The following is an 18,180-nucleotide window of genomic DNA, read 5'->3' on the forward strand; positions in this document are numbered from 1 at the left end:
ACACAAACTGAGAACAGGATCATTTTTATCAGTCAATCACATCAATAAATAGCATATATGATGCCCAGGAGTAGGTTTGGGTTTCTCTTTTGTCAGATAGGTAGTCTCCAGCTTCTAACCAAAACACAATGTATGTCAGATACGATACATAATATAAGTATAATGTATTGGTTCAGATGGAACAGGGTTCATCAGAAGGAGGACTGTATACACAAGTCATGGTAGAATAATGGTTTGTAGGCACAAGTACATATCCATTTGGCCCCTGAGTTCTTTTTTCTACCTCTGCACTGGTATGTTTACTTTCCATTACAGTGAAGGAAGATAAGACTATTTAGGATCTGAGGAGAGGTACCCTCTATGCTTGGCCACTCCTTTGCTGCAAACAGGGAAGCGGGACCTTGAATAAAATGTGCAGGGTGGAACAGGTGTTTCTTGGACCCACGAGAGGAAATTATTCTGAGGGCCCAAACCCCATATCATCAATAAAGTCTAAGGCCCCTTTCACACGGGCGAGTATTCCGCGCGGGTGCGATGCGTGAGGTGAATGCATTGCACCCGCACTGAATCCTGACCCATTCATTTCTATGGGGCTGTGCACACGAGCGGTGATTTTCACGCATCACTTGTGCGTTGCGTCAAAATCGCAGAATGCTCCTCTTTGTGCGTTTTTCACGTAACGCAGGCCCCATAGAAATGAATGGGGTTGTGTGAAAATCGCAAGCTCCTGCAAGCAAGTGCGGATGCGGTGTGATTTTCACGCACGGTTGCTAGGAGACGATCTGGATGGGGACCCGATCATTATTATTTTCCCTTATAACATGGTTATAAGGGAAAATAATAGCATTCTGAATACAGAATGCATAGTAAAATAGCGCTGGAGGGGTTAAAAGAAAATAAAAAATAATTAAACTCACCTTAATCCACTTGATCACGCAGCCCGGCTTCTCTTCTGTCTTCTTTTTTGCTGTGTGCAGGAAAAGGACCTGTGGTGACGTCACTCCGGTCATCACATGGTCCGTCACATGATCTTTTACCATGGTGATGGATCATGTGATGGACCATGTGATGACCGGAGTGACGTCACCACAGGTCCTTTTCCTGCACACAGCAAAAAAGAAGACAGAAGAGATGCCGGGCTGCGCGAGCAAGTGGATTAAGGTGAGTTAAAAAATATATTATTTTTTTTTAACCCCTCCAGCGCTATTGTACTATGCATTCTGTATTCAGAATGCTATTATTTTCCCTTATAACCATGTTATAAGGGAAAATAATACAATCTACAGAACACCGATCCCAAGCCCGAACTTCTGTGAAGAAGTTCGGGTTTGGGTACCAAACATGCGCGATTTTTCTCACGCGTGTGCAAAACGCATTACAATGTTTTGCACTCGCGCGGAAAAATCGCGCATGTTCCCGCAACGCACCCGCACATTTTCCCGTAATGCCCGTGTGAAAGAGGCCTAATAGGTTTTGATTTAAAGAGATAGACCTTAGTGGTATGTTACTGGCTTCAAAGACAGCTGCCGATGTTTTTTTTTTCTTCTCCTGAACCTTTGGGGCCCACCAGAGGATCCTGGGCCAGTCCAACACCGAAAATGCATATCCCTTGGCTGGATTCAAGGTTCAAATGTCAAAAAACTAGGATGACCACTACTGCGTTAAACAGTGTGCATGCTTTATTTCAATAGCAGAATATTATAAATGAGACACATAGCACAGCATCTATCTTTTGCTTCAGGGAACATAGGCGTAATAGTGATTGAATAAGTATCTTGGCTGAGTGACAAAGTGTTTACCCTTGACTTTGATCACAGAATTAGCCTGGCAACTATCATTTCATACTGGCATCTTCAGTCAAGTGAATCCATTTAGTCTTGTTAACTGACACATTAGCAATTATTTTCCGTTGACAAAAATAGTTCAACTAACTTCCATCAATAAAATGAACAGGGAAGTTCGGGACCTGGGCACTGCTCCTTTAAGTTGGGCAATTAAAGGGCATCTGTCAGCAGATTTGTACCTATGACACTGGCTGACCTGTTACATGTGCACTTGGCAGCTGAAGACATCTGTGTTGGTCCCATCTTCATATGTGCCCGCATTACTGAGAAAAATGATGTTTTATTATATGCTAATTAGGCTCTAGGAGCAACAGGGGAGTTGTTGTTACCATTACACCTATAGGCTCCTCTTCTTCTGCGACTGATGCACTCTCTCTACTGTGATTGACAGGGCTATGCGTTGTGATGTTTTCACTACCTGGTCCTGTCAGTCAAAGTGGAGAGGGCGCAGTAGTTGCAAAGAGCAGAGCCTCTGGGTGTAATGGCTGTAAAGAGGTTAATGCCAGTATCCCTGGTAGTCTAGAGCAGAGAAGCGGTGAATGTTGTATCCTTGGTGGTATAGTGCAGAAAAATGGACTATTGCTGCATCCCTGGTTTCCAGTGAATCCTCACCCTTCCAGGTTTCACCTTTTTCCCTGGAGCAGGAAGGCTGAGAATGGACTGACAATAGTCCCCTCTCTCACAGACTGCTATCCATGCCCCCTCTGTTATACAAAGTGCTCCCCATGCCTGCCCCCCACAGAGTGGTTCCATGGTTCCTCATCTTTCTTACACAAACTGCTCACTTCTATGGTCCCCCCTCTCCTTTACAGACTGCTCCTCATGCTCCCCTCTCTCACATAGACAGCTCCTAATGGTCCCTTATCTCTTTCAAACAGACTGTTCTTCGTGCCCCCCTCTGTTACACAGACTACATAATCCTCTCTCATAGACAGATCCTCCTCCACACAGACTGCTCCTTATGTGTCCCCTCACAGACTGCTCTCTATCCCCATGCTCTCTATTCCCATGCTCTCTATCCCCATGCTCTCTGTCCCCATGCTCTCTGTCCCCATGCTCTCTATCTCCATGCTCTCTGTCCCCATGCTCTCTATTCCCATGCTCTCTGTCCCCATCCTCTCTATCCCCATGCTCTTTGTCCCCATGCTCTCTGTCCCCATGCTCTTTGTCCCCATGCTCTTTGTCCCCATGCTCTCTATCCCCATGCTTTCTATTCCCATGCTCTCTATCCCCATGCTCTCCATCCCCATGCTCTCTATCCCCATGCTCTCTGTCCCCATGCTCTCTGTCCCCATGCTCTCTATCCCCATGCTTTCTATTCCCATGCTCTTTGTCCCCATGCTCTCCATCCCCATGCTCTCACACTACCTTATTTGTTTTCTCCCTGCACTGATCCCGGCCATGAGTGCAGGGAAGAGATAGAGACGGTGAAGCTTTAATTGGACATATTCTTTACATATAATAACATGAAATGGATGTATTGTATAAAATTTTATTATTTCCTTTTTTTCCAGCAATCACAGAAGATAAATGCAATAAAAACTGCCACACTAGTGCAAAGTATGTACTTCTTGTTTTCCGATTGTAAAATGTGTTATGAATGAATGTCAGTATTAAAAGGGTTTTCTGAGATTTTAATACTGATGACCTTTGGTGGAGTCTGACACCCGGGACCCCCGCCGATCCTCTGTTTGAGAAGGCACTGGCACTCCTGTGAGTGACACTGCCTTCTCTCTGCATACCAAGCACAGAGCTGTCCATTGTATAGTGGGTGTGCTTGGTATCAAGCTCAGCACCATTAACTTCTATAGGGCTGAGCTACACCTAGGTCACGTGACGGATGAAAGTGTCATCACTGACCTAGGAAATGCGGTGAGAAGGCCATGGCGCTCACAGGAGTGCCGCTGCCTCCTGAAACAGCTGATTGGTGGGGGTCATGGTTGCTGGATCCCCACCATTCAGATACTGATGACCTATCCAGAGGATAGGTCATCAGTATTAAAATCTCAGAAAATCCTTTTAAGGCTACATTCACACGTCCGTTTTTTTCTACATCCCGATTTTCGGTCCGTTTTTTGCGGATCCGTTGTTCCTGAAAATGTTTCCGTATGTCATCCGTTTTTTGCGGATCCGCAAAAAACGGAAACATGTGAAAACTCAAATCCGACAGTATATTCTAACACAGAGGCGTTCCCATGGTGATGGGGACGCTTCTAGTTAGAATATACTGAGAACGGTGTCCATGACTGCCCCCTGCTGCCTGGCAGCACCCGATCTCTTACAGGGGGCTGTGATCCGCACAATTATTGTGCGAATCATAGCCCCCTGTGAGAGATCAGGTGCTGCCAGGCAGGAGGGGGCAGACCCCCCTCCCTCCCCAGTATTAAATGTGCCCAGTGCGGCCTCACCTCTCCCCCCCCCCCCATCATCGGTGGCCAGTGCGGATTCCTAGTATTAATAAATGTGCCCAGTGCGGTCTCACCTCTCCCCCCCCCCCATCATCGGTGGCAGTGCGGATTCCCAGTATTAATAAATGTGCCCAGTGCGGTCTCACCTCTCCCCCCCCCCATCATCGGTGGCAGTGCGGATTCCCAGTAATAATAAATGTGCCCAGTGCGGTCTCACCTCTTTCCCCCCCCCCCCATCATTGGTGGCAGCGGAGAGTACCGATCGGAGTCCCAGTTTAAATCGCTGGGGCTCCGATCGGTTACCATGGCAGCAAAGACGCTATTGCAGTCTTGGCTGCCATGGTTACTTAGCAATAAATACAAGCATTATACTTACCTGCGACTGCGAGCTGCGATGTGTGTCCGGCCGGGAGCTCCTCCTACTGGTAAGTGACAGGTCTATAGGCAATGCGCCGCACAGACCTTTCACTTACAAGTAGGAGGAGCTCCCGGCCGGACACACATCGCAGCTCGCAGTCGCAGGTAAGTATAATGCTTGTATTTATTGCTAAGTAACCATGGCAGCCAAGACTGCAATAGCGTCTTTGCTGCCATGGTAACCGATCGGAGCCCCAGCGATTTAAACTGGGACTCCGATCGGTACTCTCCGCTGCCACCAATGATGGGGGGGGGGGGGAAGAGGTGAGACCGCACTGGGCACATTTATTAATACTGGGAATCCGCACTGCCACCAATGATGGGGGGGGGAGAGGTGAGGCCGCACTGGGCACATTTATTATTACTGGGAATCCGCACTGCCACCGATGATGGGGGGGGAGAGGTGAGGCCGCACTGGGCACATTTATTATTACTGGGAATCCGCACTGCCACCGATGATGGGGGGGGGGGGGGAGAGGTGAGACCGCACTGGGCACATTTATTATTACTGGGAATCCGCACTGCCACCGATGATGGGGGGGGGGGGGAGAGGTGAGACCGCACTGGGCACATTTATTAATACTGGGAATCCGCACTGCCACCGATGATGGGGGGGGGAGAGGTGAGGCCCCACTGGGCACATTTAATACTGGGGAGGGAGGGGGGTCTGCCCCCTGCTGCCTGGCAGCCCCTGATCTCTTAAAGGGGGCTATGATATGCACAATTAACCCCTCAGGCGCAGCACCTGAGGGGTTAATTGTGCAGATCACAGCCCCCTGTAAGAGATCGGGTGCTGCCAGGCAGCAGGGGGCAGTCATGTACACCGTTCTCAGTATATTCTAACTAGAAGCATCCCCATCACCATGGGAACGCCTCTGTTAGAATATACTGTCGGATCTGAGTTTTTCACGAAGTGAAAAATCAGATCTGTAGAAAACTTACTGGGAATCCGCACTGCCGCACTGGCCACCAATGAATATAGAGGGAGGGGGGCACATTTAATACTGGGGAGGAAGCCTAATTTCCAGGAACGGAATCCGCATAAAACGGATGACATACGTAATGACATACGAATGTCTTCCGTTTTTTGCGGATCTATTGACTTTGTATTGGTCCAGGATCCGATTTTTCAGGACAAGAATAGGACATGTTTTATATTTAAACGGACATGCGGAACGGAACAACGGAAACGGACAGCACACATTGTGCTGTCCGATTTTTTCCAGGACCCATTGAAAATGAATGGGTCCAGATCTGGTCCTGATCTGTTCCTGAAAAAACGGAACAGATCAGGAAAGAAAAAACGGACGTGTGAATGGACCCTAACTTGGAGCAATATTATACATGTGGCAGTTTTATATAAAAGCCATGGTTTACAAATCGTCAAATTTCTTTCAGGACTTCAGTGTCCCTTTGACGTCAAGAGTAGCACTGCAGACTATAGTATTCTTGCTGTCAGAACACCAGAACCCTGATAGAAAGGCTGGCTATATATATTGTACTAACAAACACAGATTATGAAATCATGTAAGATATAATTTCAGTATGGCAGCCTAAAAATAGTGTCTTAAAATGTCGGTACACAATAGAAAGTAGGTACTATACCATCCAAATTGCCACTGTTCAGATATTAAGATTGTCTGCACTATTGTGGACACCATACTTCAGCCATATGGCAATAACGTAGGGTCCTATCCTGAGCCACACAGTTGGGAGTTCCAATCCATTGGTTGGGTGTCACTGGGGTAAGGGATCAAAAGAATGCAGGTTAGGGTGTCACAGAAACAATGTGCTAATATAGCATGTAATAGCGTAACTCGAGCACTGATCTGCTGGGACATTGATTCAATATCTGTTCCTCAGTTGTCTGGTGAAAGAAGATGGCACCGCTTACTGCCAGTGCGCTTCTGGATTTGAAGGAAATGGCACAATCTGCACAGGTAATATCCACATAAATGACTGCCATCATTGTATTCATCACTTTCCCCATGATGTTTACTATATATAAAGCCTGTTTCAGACGACTCTTCTGATTTTCTTCTGCAAAAATATTAATGTCTGTTTAGTATCCATGTGCGTCCATTTTTTTTGCGCACGTGTACACTTGAATGAATAAGTCTCAGATGGAAAATGGGCAAAAATAATGCATTCTGCAAGTATCTCTATACGAACCAGTGGGCTGTAGGGTCAAAAGACATTGTGCGCAGTCCATTGCACACACAGATAGCATATAGACCAAAAATATGCCCATCTGAATGAGGCTTATAGACCCCTTTATATAGGCTGACTGACCAGGCAATTATCTGGAATGAACCATTCATTCCTGATAATTACCTGTTTGTGAGCAGAGGTCAGAGCTGCATTTACATGAAGCAATCACCTCCACTGTTTAGGATGAGTGATCACTACTGCGAGGGATCACTTGTCCCCGTACAGATTCACAGTTTCTGGGCAGCAGATCGCTATTCACACTGGGCAATCTGCTTCCCAGAAATAATGATTTAATGTGCTACATAGATGAAGAACAACCTTTGCGCGTTTACAAAGGGCAATTACTATTTTTATCAAAAATTTCCTTTAATATTATCTGTGTAACATCTTTTATTGTGTAACGCATTTCAGGTATCGATGCCTGCGCAGTAAGCAATGGGGGCTGTTCGGCAAATGCAGAATGTCAAAAAACTAAGCCTGGAAACCGGATATGTGTCTGCAATGCAGGTTACACTGGAGATGGGATAGTATGTCTAGGTATGTATTCTAATTTTTGGAATATATTAAGCCACTCTTGTTGAAGTCAGAAGAAAACATACAAGCATGAATGTATACATACAGCAATGTGTAAAATACCATTCATTATGTTAACATGTTGATAAAAAAATATTCGGCTTTATGCTGTTTCAGTGTCTATGTTGTTCTTTTTCTACAGAGATTGATCCATGTGCTGTGAATAATGGTGGTTGTGATCAATTTGCTGAGTGTACTAAAATTGGTCCGAACAAGGTAAAGTGTGCCAGGCATTGTCTACTTCTTTATCATATTATTACCAGATGTAAAATATATAGAGGATCCAAGGGTATACCTATCATAGAGGCTGCTTTGTGTGAGCTAAACCTACAGCGGAGCAAAAAAAGAGTCTAAAATTGCAATATATACAAAAATAGAAATAAACTTAAATATAAAAACAAAGAGGTGACAAAACACACACAAAATGTGTGATACCTCCCGGCAGACAGGGTATGCAAAAGCTAATTAGTACAAGGTGAGCACATATAAGAAGAGCCTGCAAAGGTCTAGATACTACATAGTTTGTAAAGTACTAAGTACTGTACAATAAACGTACAACCTATAAAGCAGGAATCAAATGTAAGGAATCAAATGTAATAATGCTGTCACCACCCGGAGGATCACACTCCCCAACGCGCGTCAGGGGGCGTGGTTCTCCCCAGTGGTAAGAGTCATTTAAACAGTAACCTACCAATCAAAAGCCAGATACTCAAATTAATGGTAACACATAACCGGTGTGTGAGAGGACAGGGACATGTGATGTACGGTAATAGGATTGCTGTGGTGGGCTCCGCCCCCCATAATGACTGATTTAATGGGCAGATGCTAAATAACGAAAAGGAGGAACGCTCCAAATTCATAGAGCCACATAGTTGGTGGATATGGGGAACAGAAAAGGGAACGAACGCCGCACCACGTGATGGCCAGTCATGAGGGCGAGCGTCCGCCCCCATATGCCCATCAACAAGTAAAAGAGAGGTCGGGCGCCGCACCACGTGTTGGCCAGTCACGTGGGTCAGCGCACACGCCTCCCGCTTGCTTGGAAGAACAGGGAGGCCGGGCGCCGCACCACGGGATGGCCAGTCACGTGGGTCGGCACATGCACCTCCCGTTGCCTGGAGACATGACAACACAAAGTCATGTAGGTAGAGGTGCCGCATCGGCCATGATGGTCAGTCCCGCAGCCCGCAGCGCACCGCAGCAAATAAGTGCATAGAAAAAATAAAAAAACATGAATCAGAATACTAAATATATCGGTGTATTAAATGAGCGAATAAAAAATACTGGCAAAGAAAGAAAAAGAAGATCTCATGTATGTATGGTGAAGAGTGAAATAGAAGTGAAAGAACCTGTGAAGTTAAAAAAGAAAAACGCTTAAGTGTGAACTGGGGTAAAGTGAATAAATAATTATTTTTATTATTAACGTGAGGCACGCTCAAAGGGGTGGTGTGTGTAACATAAAGTACATAATCTAAATTGTGCACCCGCTACTAGAAGCAGGTGCTAAAACTATAAATTAACATAAAAATACTCAAACAATTTAATTAGATGATGAGAGTAAAAAATTATTATTTACACAAAGCACCATAAAGTACAATAAATAATATGTGTATGTTAGAAGTGCATACCGTGCATACCACCGCTACATAGAAACAAAAAATGTCAAATAGCATAGTGAAGTGCTCCAATAGCGCCTCATCAGATGTTGTAATCCAACAGGACAGATGTCCAAAAAGCGGTATCCAATGGCAGCAGATCGGTAGGAAAATAGAATAAATTAAGGAAAATAGGGAGAGGAGAACCACTTAACAAATACAGAAAGGGAAAATAATTTAAAAAAAAATAAAATTATAGAAAGGGAACGAAAGTCAGAACATCGTTGAGGCCTTGTGGCATTGTGTTCAATGTCCATATCCATTTGGTTTCGCATTGAGCAAGGCGTTTTGAGGTGTTACCAACACGCATGCCAAGATCCCCGCAGTCAATTCCTCGAACCTTCAATAAAGAGAAGTTGCTATCATGATGTAATTGAAAGTGTTTCGGAATGGGTTTTAAAAACATTGAATCCTCAGCACTTTTTGATTTGTCAATGTCTCGTACTTGTTCCCTCACACGCACTTTCAATTCTCTGGTCGTTAGACCGATGTAAATTTTGGGACAGGGACAGGTGGCATAGTACACAACGGCTGTGGTCGTACAGGAAATATGGTGGGTAATACGGTACGTTGCTCTCAAAATATTTGGACATGCAATACATTTCCCGCGAGGGATACAGCCCCACTCTGGTCCTTTCAAGCCAAAAATTCCCTCTGGTTTTATAGGGGAGTAGTAATATTTAACCAAGTGGTCACCCAAACTCTTGGCACGTCTGGCCACTATAGATGGATATGATGGTAAAATTTTGTCCAAAGTTGGATCTGCTTTTAAAATTGGCCAGAACCTTTCCAAGGTTTTTCGCATATGTTGCCATTGTGAGTGGTAGTTGGTAATATGTCTTATCGTGTTGTCGGTAGGTGTTTTTTTTTTGGGTGTGGGCACATCAGGTTTTCACATGGTGTATATTTGGCTCGGTTGTAAGCATTCTTGATTTGATTTTTTACTGTAACCTCTTTCTAAGAAACGTCTCCTCGGAATGTTCGCCTGGCGTTCAAAATCTTCAGTTGTTGAACAGATCCTTCTTATCCTAATAAACTGGACAATAGATATAGCTCTGATCGTTTGTCGAGGATGGGAAGAAGAAGCATGCAAAAGTGCATTGACCGATGTTTCTTTTCTGTAGACATCCGTCTGCAAGAATCCAAAATCATGCTGGCCCAGTTCACTTTTTTCTGGTTACTGTTAACCAATGTGTTTGTATGATGACTATATGGCACTTAACAATATAGTCTTTGTTGAAATTCTGCACCATTTTCTATATTTCATGTGATACGCCCCCTTGTTTATCAAGTCTTTTGTCCTGTCCACACAGAGGTCTTGTCCATAAAATAGCTGCTGATGGAGGTTCATGTGACCAGGCAAATCCCCTCCATGTGATGTGTCCTCCATTCAAACACACTGCACCTGCCAAGTGCACTTTTTCTGTTGGGAGTTTAGTGCAAGTGCTGTGTGTCTGAATGGAAGACACATCACATGGAGGCGATTTGCCTGGTCACATGACCCTCCATCAGCAGCCATTTTATGGACAAGACCTCTGTGTGGACAGCACAAAAGACTTGATAAACAAGGGGGCATATCACATGAAAATATAGAAAATGGTGCTGAATTTCAACAGAGGCTATATTAGTAAGTGCCATGTAATTATCTAACAAACACATTGATCAACAGTAACCAGAAGGTGGCCAGCCCCTTTAAGGGAACCTGTCACATTGAGCTTTCAGTCCTATCTGTGGATATCACATTATAGAACAGGAGGAGCTGAGCAGCTTTATATATCGTTTTATAGAAAAAGATTTAGTATAACCTGTAGTTCATTCATTTTAATTCATGCTCATTCTGGCCTTAGGAGTCCAGTGGGCAGAGTGATTCAGTGATTGACATCTAAGATTGTATGCACACCATGGGCGTAGCTATAGGGGGTGCAGAGGTAGCAGTCGTTACCGAGCCCAGGAGCCCAAAGACCTTGTGCCACATAAGAAGACACACAACGCACTGAGGGAAGGGGGGCCCAAGCTGAACTCTTGCACCAGGGCCCATGAGCCGTTAGCTACGCCCCTGATGCACACTCATACAGGGAAGGCTAGCCGCCACTGATCACTCCTCATCAAAGAACGAGCAGAGATTTTAATGAATGAAGTATGAGTTGTACTGAATATTTTACCAGATACCTATATTAAATATATAAAGTATTTGCTATAAAATGTTCACTGGTAATAACCAAACTTAGAGAGGGGCCCCCAACTTAATAATTTTATGGTGCCACTTTTTCTGGATAGGGGATAACTATTAGATTGGTGGGGATCCTACTGCTGGAAGCCCCACCCATCTCAAAAGCGACCCTGTAGTTCATGGGGGCCTTCTAAAATGAATAGAGCGGCCGGTTGAGCATGCTCACTGCCATTCCATTTATCTCTATGGGAGTTCTGGAAATTGCCAAGCGCTGTACTCGGCTATCTCCAGTACTTACATTCATTTCAGGGGCCCTGTTGGGTATGGTGTCCCTGCTCTTGTGATCTGTGATGGTCCCAGCGAAAGGGCACCCACTGATCTAATACTTATCTCCTGTTTAGTGGATGGGGATAACTTACTACAACCAGAATACCTCTTTAATGTTCAAGCAAATTTGAATGCAACTGTACTTTTTATTTGCTGAATTTTTTTATAGTAGGGAAAAATATATATGATATTTTGGATGTGAAAATGTTTAGGCATCCAGTCAGTCAAAACTTAATACATCTTTAAAATAACATAAAAATCACACCTTCCCTAAGTTTCCTTGTATTGCAGCTTTAGGAATTTTTCACACTCTTCTAGTTGAAATATTTTTAATTCTTCTTACATACAGTGTTAGATCCCATATCCATTTAATACATATGGCATTTTTACTGTTTAGGAGAAAGATAAAAGAAATGGACAAAGTATGAGATAAACTGTGCATGAAAGGGTTTACTTTTGATGACAAACAATTCTCTGTGAAGTCGAATGATATCTAATATCTACCATATATGTGTTCTTTATTTATAGTCTGTCTGTAATTGTTTGCAAGGATACTCTGGGGATGGTAAAAAGTGCAGTCCTATTAACCCATGCTTAACTGTAAGTATACTGCGCAATTTATTTAATACCATTACATACAGGTATAATCTACACAGAAAATGATAGAAAAGAACATTTACTTACATAGGAATAGAAGTCAGTGATGTCATCATAAAGAAATCTTAGTCAAAGTGTATCACTATACAGGGATAATGCACAAAGTGATGTTACAAAGCACACTGTGTCACAGTATGGAAATAATGCACAGATACGGTAAATGGCACAGGAAACATAAACAGTGATGTCACAGCAAAGGTATAATAAACCATGTATCATTGTACAAGGTATATCAACACAGTTATGTCACAGGATTAATGCAGGGATGTCATGGCACATAGATTATAAGCATGGTGATAAAATAAAAGATAATACATACTATGATATTAGAGTACAGATATATTACACTTTTATGCCACAGTAGAAAAAGAACAAAAACTAGTACTTACACGCGGACAATAATGTTGGTAACCTTCCGTTAAATAAAGAGAAACCCACAATGGTCACAAAAGTAAAAAATAAATAAATAACTGTAAATCAACTAATGAAAATCAGACATTGCTTTTGAACTGAAAATTATTTAAGCTATGTTAAGCTATGAATTATAATTATTATAATTACAGTTTTAAATTATTCTGTTGAACCACAATTCAAAATCAATGTATGATTTTCATAAAATTTTTATTTATTATTACTTTTGTCAGTTTCAAGTTTTTTCAGTGACCATTGTGGGTTTTTCTTACTTTAGCAGAAGGTTACTAGGTTACTAGTAATTTTGTCCACATGTGTATGTAGCAGAGTTGTGTACTAGAATTGCTCACATTAGTAACCGGAGACATCAGGAAATGGCATGGGACAACTATGTGTGAAATACAGTAGACACATGCAGTTTGTAATGCAGATTTCGGTGCTGTTTTTGAAGCAGTTTTCTGAGCCCATTACCAAAAAATATATATATACAAATTTAAATACAAAAAAAGGAGAGGCATTAGTATTTTTAGACATTTCCTTTTCATCTTTTGGATAAAAAAAAACCTGCATCACAGCACAGGATATACCCCAAATGTCTGATAGATGCAAGATCTTCTGAATGAGTGAGGGTCCCCCAACCCCCGTTCTGACTGGTGAGGATAGAAAGGTGGCCACAAATGAATGCACTCTCTCCACTCACCTCTATGGGAATTATGGAAATAGCTGCTCAGCTAACCCAGTAGAAGTAAATGGAGATGGGAATACCCCTTTAATAAATGAAATCCCTGTATCTTACCTACAGTGTAAAGACAGTACATGGTGTAGGCACATGTCATGGAATAGAATAATAAAGTAAATGCTAATTTAGGAGACCAGGGCTTCTTTTATTTGATCAGATAGACCTAAAAGGCCATCCTTTCCACAGTTTTTGCAGCAGTTGTGTCTACAGAAATAACACTGAATATAACATTCTTTTGCAACTTGAGAGTTTGGCAAATGCGACAGCACTAAATTTCCAAATTCCCTATACTCATAAATATTAATACATACTTTGTTTTTCAGAAAAATGGTGGTTGTAGTGAATATGCCACATGCAATCATACCGGTCCAGCAGAAAGAATCTGTACTTGCAAGTCTAGCTATATTGGAGATGGACTCCTTTGTAGAGGCAACATCTATGAGGTACTATTATACAGACAAGTCCAAAATGCAGTCGAGCAGAACTGAATTAGGTAGAAAACGTTGGCTCTTAGGGCACTTTTGTAGGGAGAGCATCCATTATTCTGAATTTTAGGAACCAAGGGTATAGTGGGAGAGTACATTCTGAAACCCCTGCCGTGGGCACTAAGAGAGCTTGTCCCACCCCTGAATGTAGTATCTCGTCTCATGTATGTGCTTCCCATATTATTTAACAAGCCCGTCCAGTAACGTCTATTGACTGCATGATGGTGTGCCATGTTGTGTCAAAATAGGTTGAGGCACCAAGTGGGGGTCTTAGAGAGGCACTGGGCCTACCTTTGGGTGATGAAGGTGCACAAATCAAAAGCCACTGGATGGCCCTGGTATTATTCAGACACCCAAAAATATTCCACTTCTGTTTATTTTATCTGCTGTCATTTCCACTTGCTGTTTTTGCCAATGGATAGATGGCATAACATTATATTCTCTCCAAAAAGTAAGTAGTAATCAGTTAATTTCTCTTATTTTTTTATTTAGGAATTACGTAAAAACTTGAAGACATCAAATTTCTTTTATCTACTGCAGGTATAGTATGTGCGCAAAATGATTTGTACTATTATATAGCGTTAATTTTCATTAAAAATGTGACTGGTCATTCTGAACCTGGCATTTCTCTCAAATACATTTTATTAAAGAAAAAGAAATGAAAATTTACTGCAATTTTTGTTTCCTATATTCCAAAGGCAGCACAGACTTCTGTGCTGCCATAGGATGACCAGGAAACAATGATATTCAGCAGAACATCGATTGTATAAGTGATAACACCCTAGATAACAATAGGTCTGCAGATGATTGCAAACAGAATATTGTATATCTGCCCAATGGTACAGCATATACAGTTGCAAGAAAAAGTATGTGAACCCTTTGGAATGATATGGATTTCTGCACAAATTGGTCATAAAATGTGATCTGATCTTCATCTAAGTCACAATAATAGACAATCACAGTCTGCTTAAACTAATAACACACAAAGAATTAAATGTTACCATGTTTTTATTGAACACACCATGTAAACATTCACAGTGCAGGTGGAAAAAGTATGTGAACCCCTAGACTAATGACATCTCCAAGAGCTAATTGGAGTGAGGTGTCAGCCAACTGGAGTCCAATCAATGAGATGAGATTGGAGGTGTTGGTTACAGCTGCCCTATAAAAAACACACACCAGTTCTGGGTTTGCTTTTCACAAGAAGCATTGCCTGATGTGAATGATGCCTCGCACAAAATAGCTCTCAGAAGACCTACAATTGTTGACTTGCATAAAGCTGGAAAGGGTTATAAAAGTATCTCCAAAAGCCTTGCTGTTCATCAGTCTACGGCAAGACAAATTGTCTATAAATGGAGACTGCTGCTACTCTCCCTAGGAATAGCCGTCCTGTAAAGATGACTGCAAGAGCACAGCGCAGACTGCTCAACGAGGTGAAGAAGAATCCTAGAGTGTCAGCTAAAGACTTACAAAAGTCTCTGGCATATGCTAACATCCCTGTTAGCGAATCTACGATACGTAACACACTAAACAAGAATGGATTTCATGGGACGATACCACAGGGGAAGCCAAATAAAACATTGCTGTCCAAATAAAACATTGCTGCACGCTTACAGTTTGCACAAGAGCACCTGGATGTTCCACAGCAGTACTGGCAAAATATTCTGTGGACAGATGAAACCAAAGTGGAGTTGTTTAGAAGAAACACACAACACTATGTGTGGAAAAAAGAAGCACAGCACACCAACATCAAAACCTCATCCCAACTGTGAAGTATGGTGGTGGGGGCATCATGGTTTGGGGCTGCTTTGCTGCATCAGGGCCTGGACGGATTGCTATTATCGAAGAAAAAATGAATTCCCAAGTTTATCAAGACATTTTTCAGGAGAACTTAAAAATATGTCCACCAGCTGAAGCTCAACAGAAGATGGGTGTTGCAACAGGACAACGACCCAAAGCATAGAAGTAAATCAACAACAGAATGGCTTAAACAGAAGAAAATACGCCTTCTGGAGTGGCCCAGTCAGAGTCCTGACCTCAACCCAATTGAGATGCTGTGGCATGACCTCAAGAAAGCGATTCACACCAGTCATCCCAAGAATATTGCTGAACTGAAACAGTTCTGTAAAGAGGAATTACTCCTGACCGTTGTGCACGTCTGATCTTGAACTACAGGAAACGTTTAGTGGAAGTTATTGCTGCCAAAGGAGGTTCAACCAGTTATTAAATCCAAGGGTTTGCATACTTTTTCCACCTGCACTGTGAATGTTTACATGGTGTGTTCAATAAAAACATGGTAACATTTAATTCTTTGTGTGTTTATTAGTTTAAGCAGACTGTGATTGTCTATTGTTATGACTTAGATGAAGATCAGATCACATTTTATGACCAATTTGTGCAGAAATCCATATCATTCCAAAGGGTTCACATACTTTGTCTTGCAACTGTAGAGGCCTTAGATTATAAGGGGTTCAGGGGGAGGACCATGTGGTTAGAGAGTCAGTGTAGCTAGATGTATTCTTCTATAAACTAAAGAATCTGTAGGGGTCTAGAGAATTGTGTTTTAGAGGGGTGTTCTCTAGTATTAGTATCTTTTAGGAACTGCCATTTGTAGGGCCTCAGAACAGTCTCCAAGGTTGCCAAAGGGAACTTGTATGAACCATTTACCCGACTTACTAATTCTGGATAAACAGAGCTCTAATGGCCATACTAGGTGAAAAACAGATTGAATGTAACTAGAGGTTTTACATATGTTTGGAAAGATTGCTATTAACTTAACTTTACATGAGAAAAGGGGCTTTGATTTTCAGAAACAGCTCCACACTTGAGTTGAGTTGCAATTCCAAGCAAAGCCCAGGAATAAGGGTGGCATTATTTCTAAAAAGTGATAGATCTTAATATCCCCTTTATAATATGTTTCGATTTTGATATTGCTGTGTCTGCTTACACTAACTGTAGCCATGACTGCTATGCTAACTATATAATATTATATATATTATATATACTTATATGTACAATATAACAATCATATTACATCATCTTCTTATATATATTCTCGTTTTTTGCTTAGTCAAATCTCATTGATGAGCTGTCTGGATCTGGGCCATTTACCGTTTTTGTGCCAAGCAATGATGCCCTGAAAAATGATCCTCGGGTAAGGGAAGGATAAATTATGATTTTTTACTTATTCCCTTATATACAGACAATTTACCATGCATATATTTTCCTTTTTGTGCAGACTAAAGAATGGACCTCTAAAGGTATGATGGAGCAGGTTCTCCTGTATCACATCGTAACCTGCACACAACTCACTAGAGAAGATCTCTCGTCCATGACGTCAGTGACTTCACTACAGGGTGAAACAGTGAAAATATCATTCTCCCAGGTAATTTCACCTGCTTTTTCAGTATAGACATTCATGGGAATCAACAGTATTTCTATAGATAAACAAAAAAGCCTAAACAGGCCAAGCACTCATAACACCGAAGTCACGGGTGTACAGTACACTGTGCTTGAGCACTACCCGCATCTATTATGGTAACCAAGGTACCAGTTAAAAAACGGCAAACAACCTACAAAAAAGAAATGAGCCAAAAACAGTTCCCATAATATATAATAAAGCTTTATTGTGTATACAAATAACATTTTTTATTTTATTTATTAAAATTATAGGGACTGCTAGGCAGAGGCTTCCGCCCAGCAGTGTTGCCGGTGACGTCACCGGCTCTGATGGGCAGACTTTAGTGCTGCTAGGGCAGCACTAAAGCCCACCCCATTAGTGTTGGTGATGTCACTGGGCTAACTATTGGGCAGAAGCCTCTGCCTAGCAGTCCCTATATAGAGATCGGTACGTCACCTGATGTCCTAGAAATGCCTTTGCCCTGCTCAAATTAGTGCAGGGCAAAGGAGAGCATCGGAGCATGATGTTATACACAGGTCTGAAGCCGGAGAACCCCTTTAAGACAACCTAGCTGCCTATTACTGCTCATACACATAGGATACATGTTGTCTAAACCCACCGATTTTGTTGGGATCGGCAAACCATCTAAAGTGTATAGGGGCCTCCTGACTCTCACCCAGCAACTGATGTGGAAGAGATAAGGATCAAGCAGATGGATTTCAACTGTCCAATCTATTTGTTCTCACAGGGATGTGTCACTGCTACAGGTGTCTAGCATCTTTTTCCCGTCTCCACAGTCAGAACACGTGCATGCCTGGCTGAGCCAAGTATGCATGTGTATGGTGGATTAGGAAAGATAGCATCAGCCTAGAGGCCCTTTTAC

The 18,180-nt window shown here is 42.4% G+C and overlaps 1 protein-coding gene across 1 annotated transcript in view; it reads left to right on the forward strand.

Moving 5' to 3' along the window:
- Nucleotides 1-18,180, forward strand: part of STAB2 (stabilin 2) — a 175,307-nt gene that overhangs the window by 117,829 nt on the left and 39,298 nt on the right. Inside the window, exons 40-48 of the mRNA XM_040407847.1 lie at nt 3,359-3,404; nt 6,533-6,609; nt 7,292-7,417; nt 7,596-7,669; nt 12,134-12,205; nt 13,736-13,855; nt 14,390-14,437; nt 16,968-17,051; nt 17,136-17,282. Coding sequence (XP_040263781.1) covers nt 3,359-3,404; nt 6,533-6,609; nt 7,292-7,417; nt 7,596-7,669; nt 12,134-12,205; nt 13,736-13,855; nt 14,390-14,437; nt 16,968-17,051; nt 17,136-17,282 — 794 coding nt within the window. The remainder of the gene's footprint in view (nt 1-3,358; nt 3,405-6,532; nt 6,610-7,291; nt 7,418-7,595; nt 7,670-12,133; nt 12,206-13,735; nt 13,856-14,389; nt 14,438-16,967; nt 17,052-17,135; nt 17,283-18,180) is intronic.

This window comes from Bufo bufo, chromosome 1 (assembly GCF_905171765.1).
Source record: "Bufo bufo chromosome 1, aBufBuf1.1, whole genome shotgun sequence".
Lineage (NCBI taxonomy): Eukaryota > Metazoa > Chordata > Amphibia > Anura > Bufonidae > Bufo > Bufo bufo.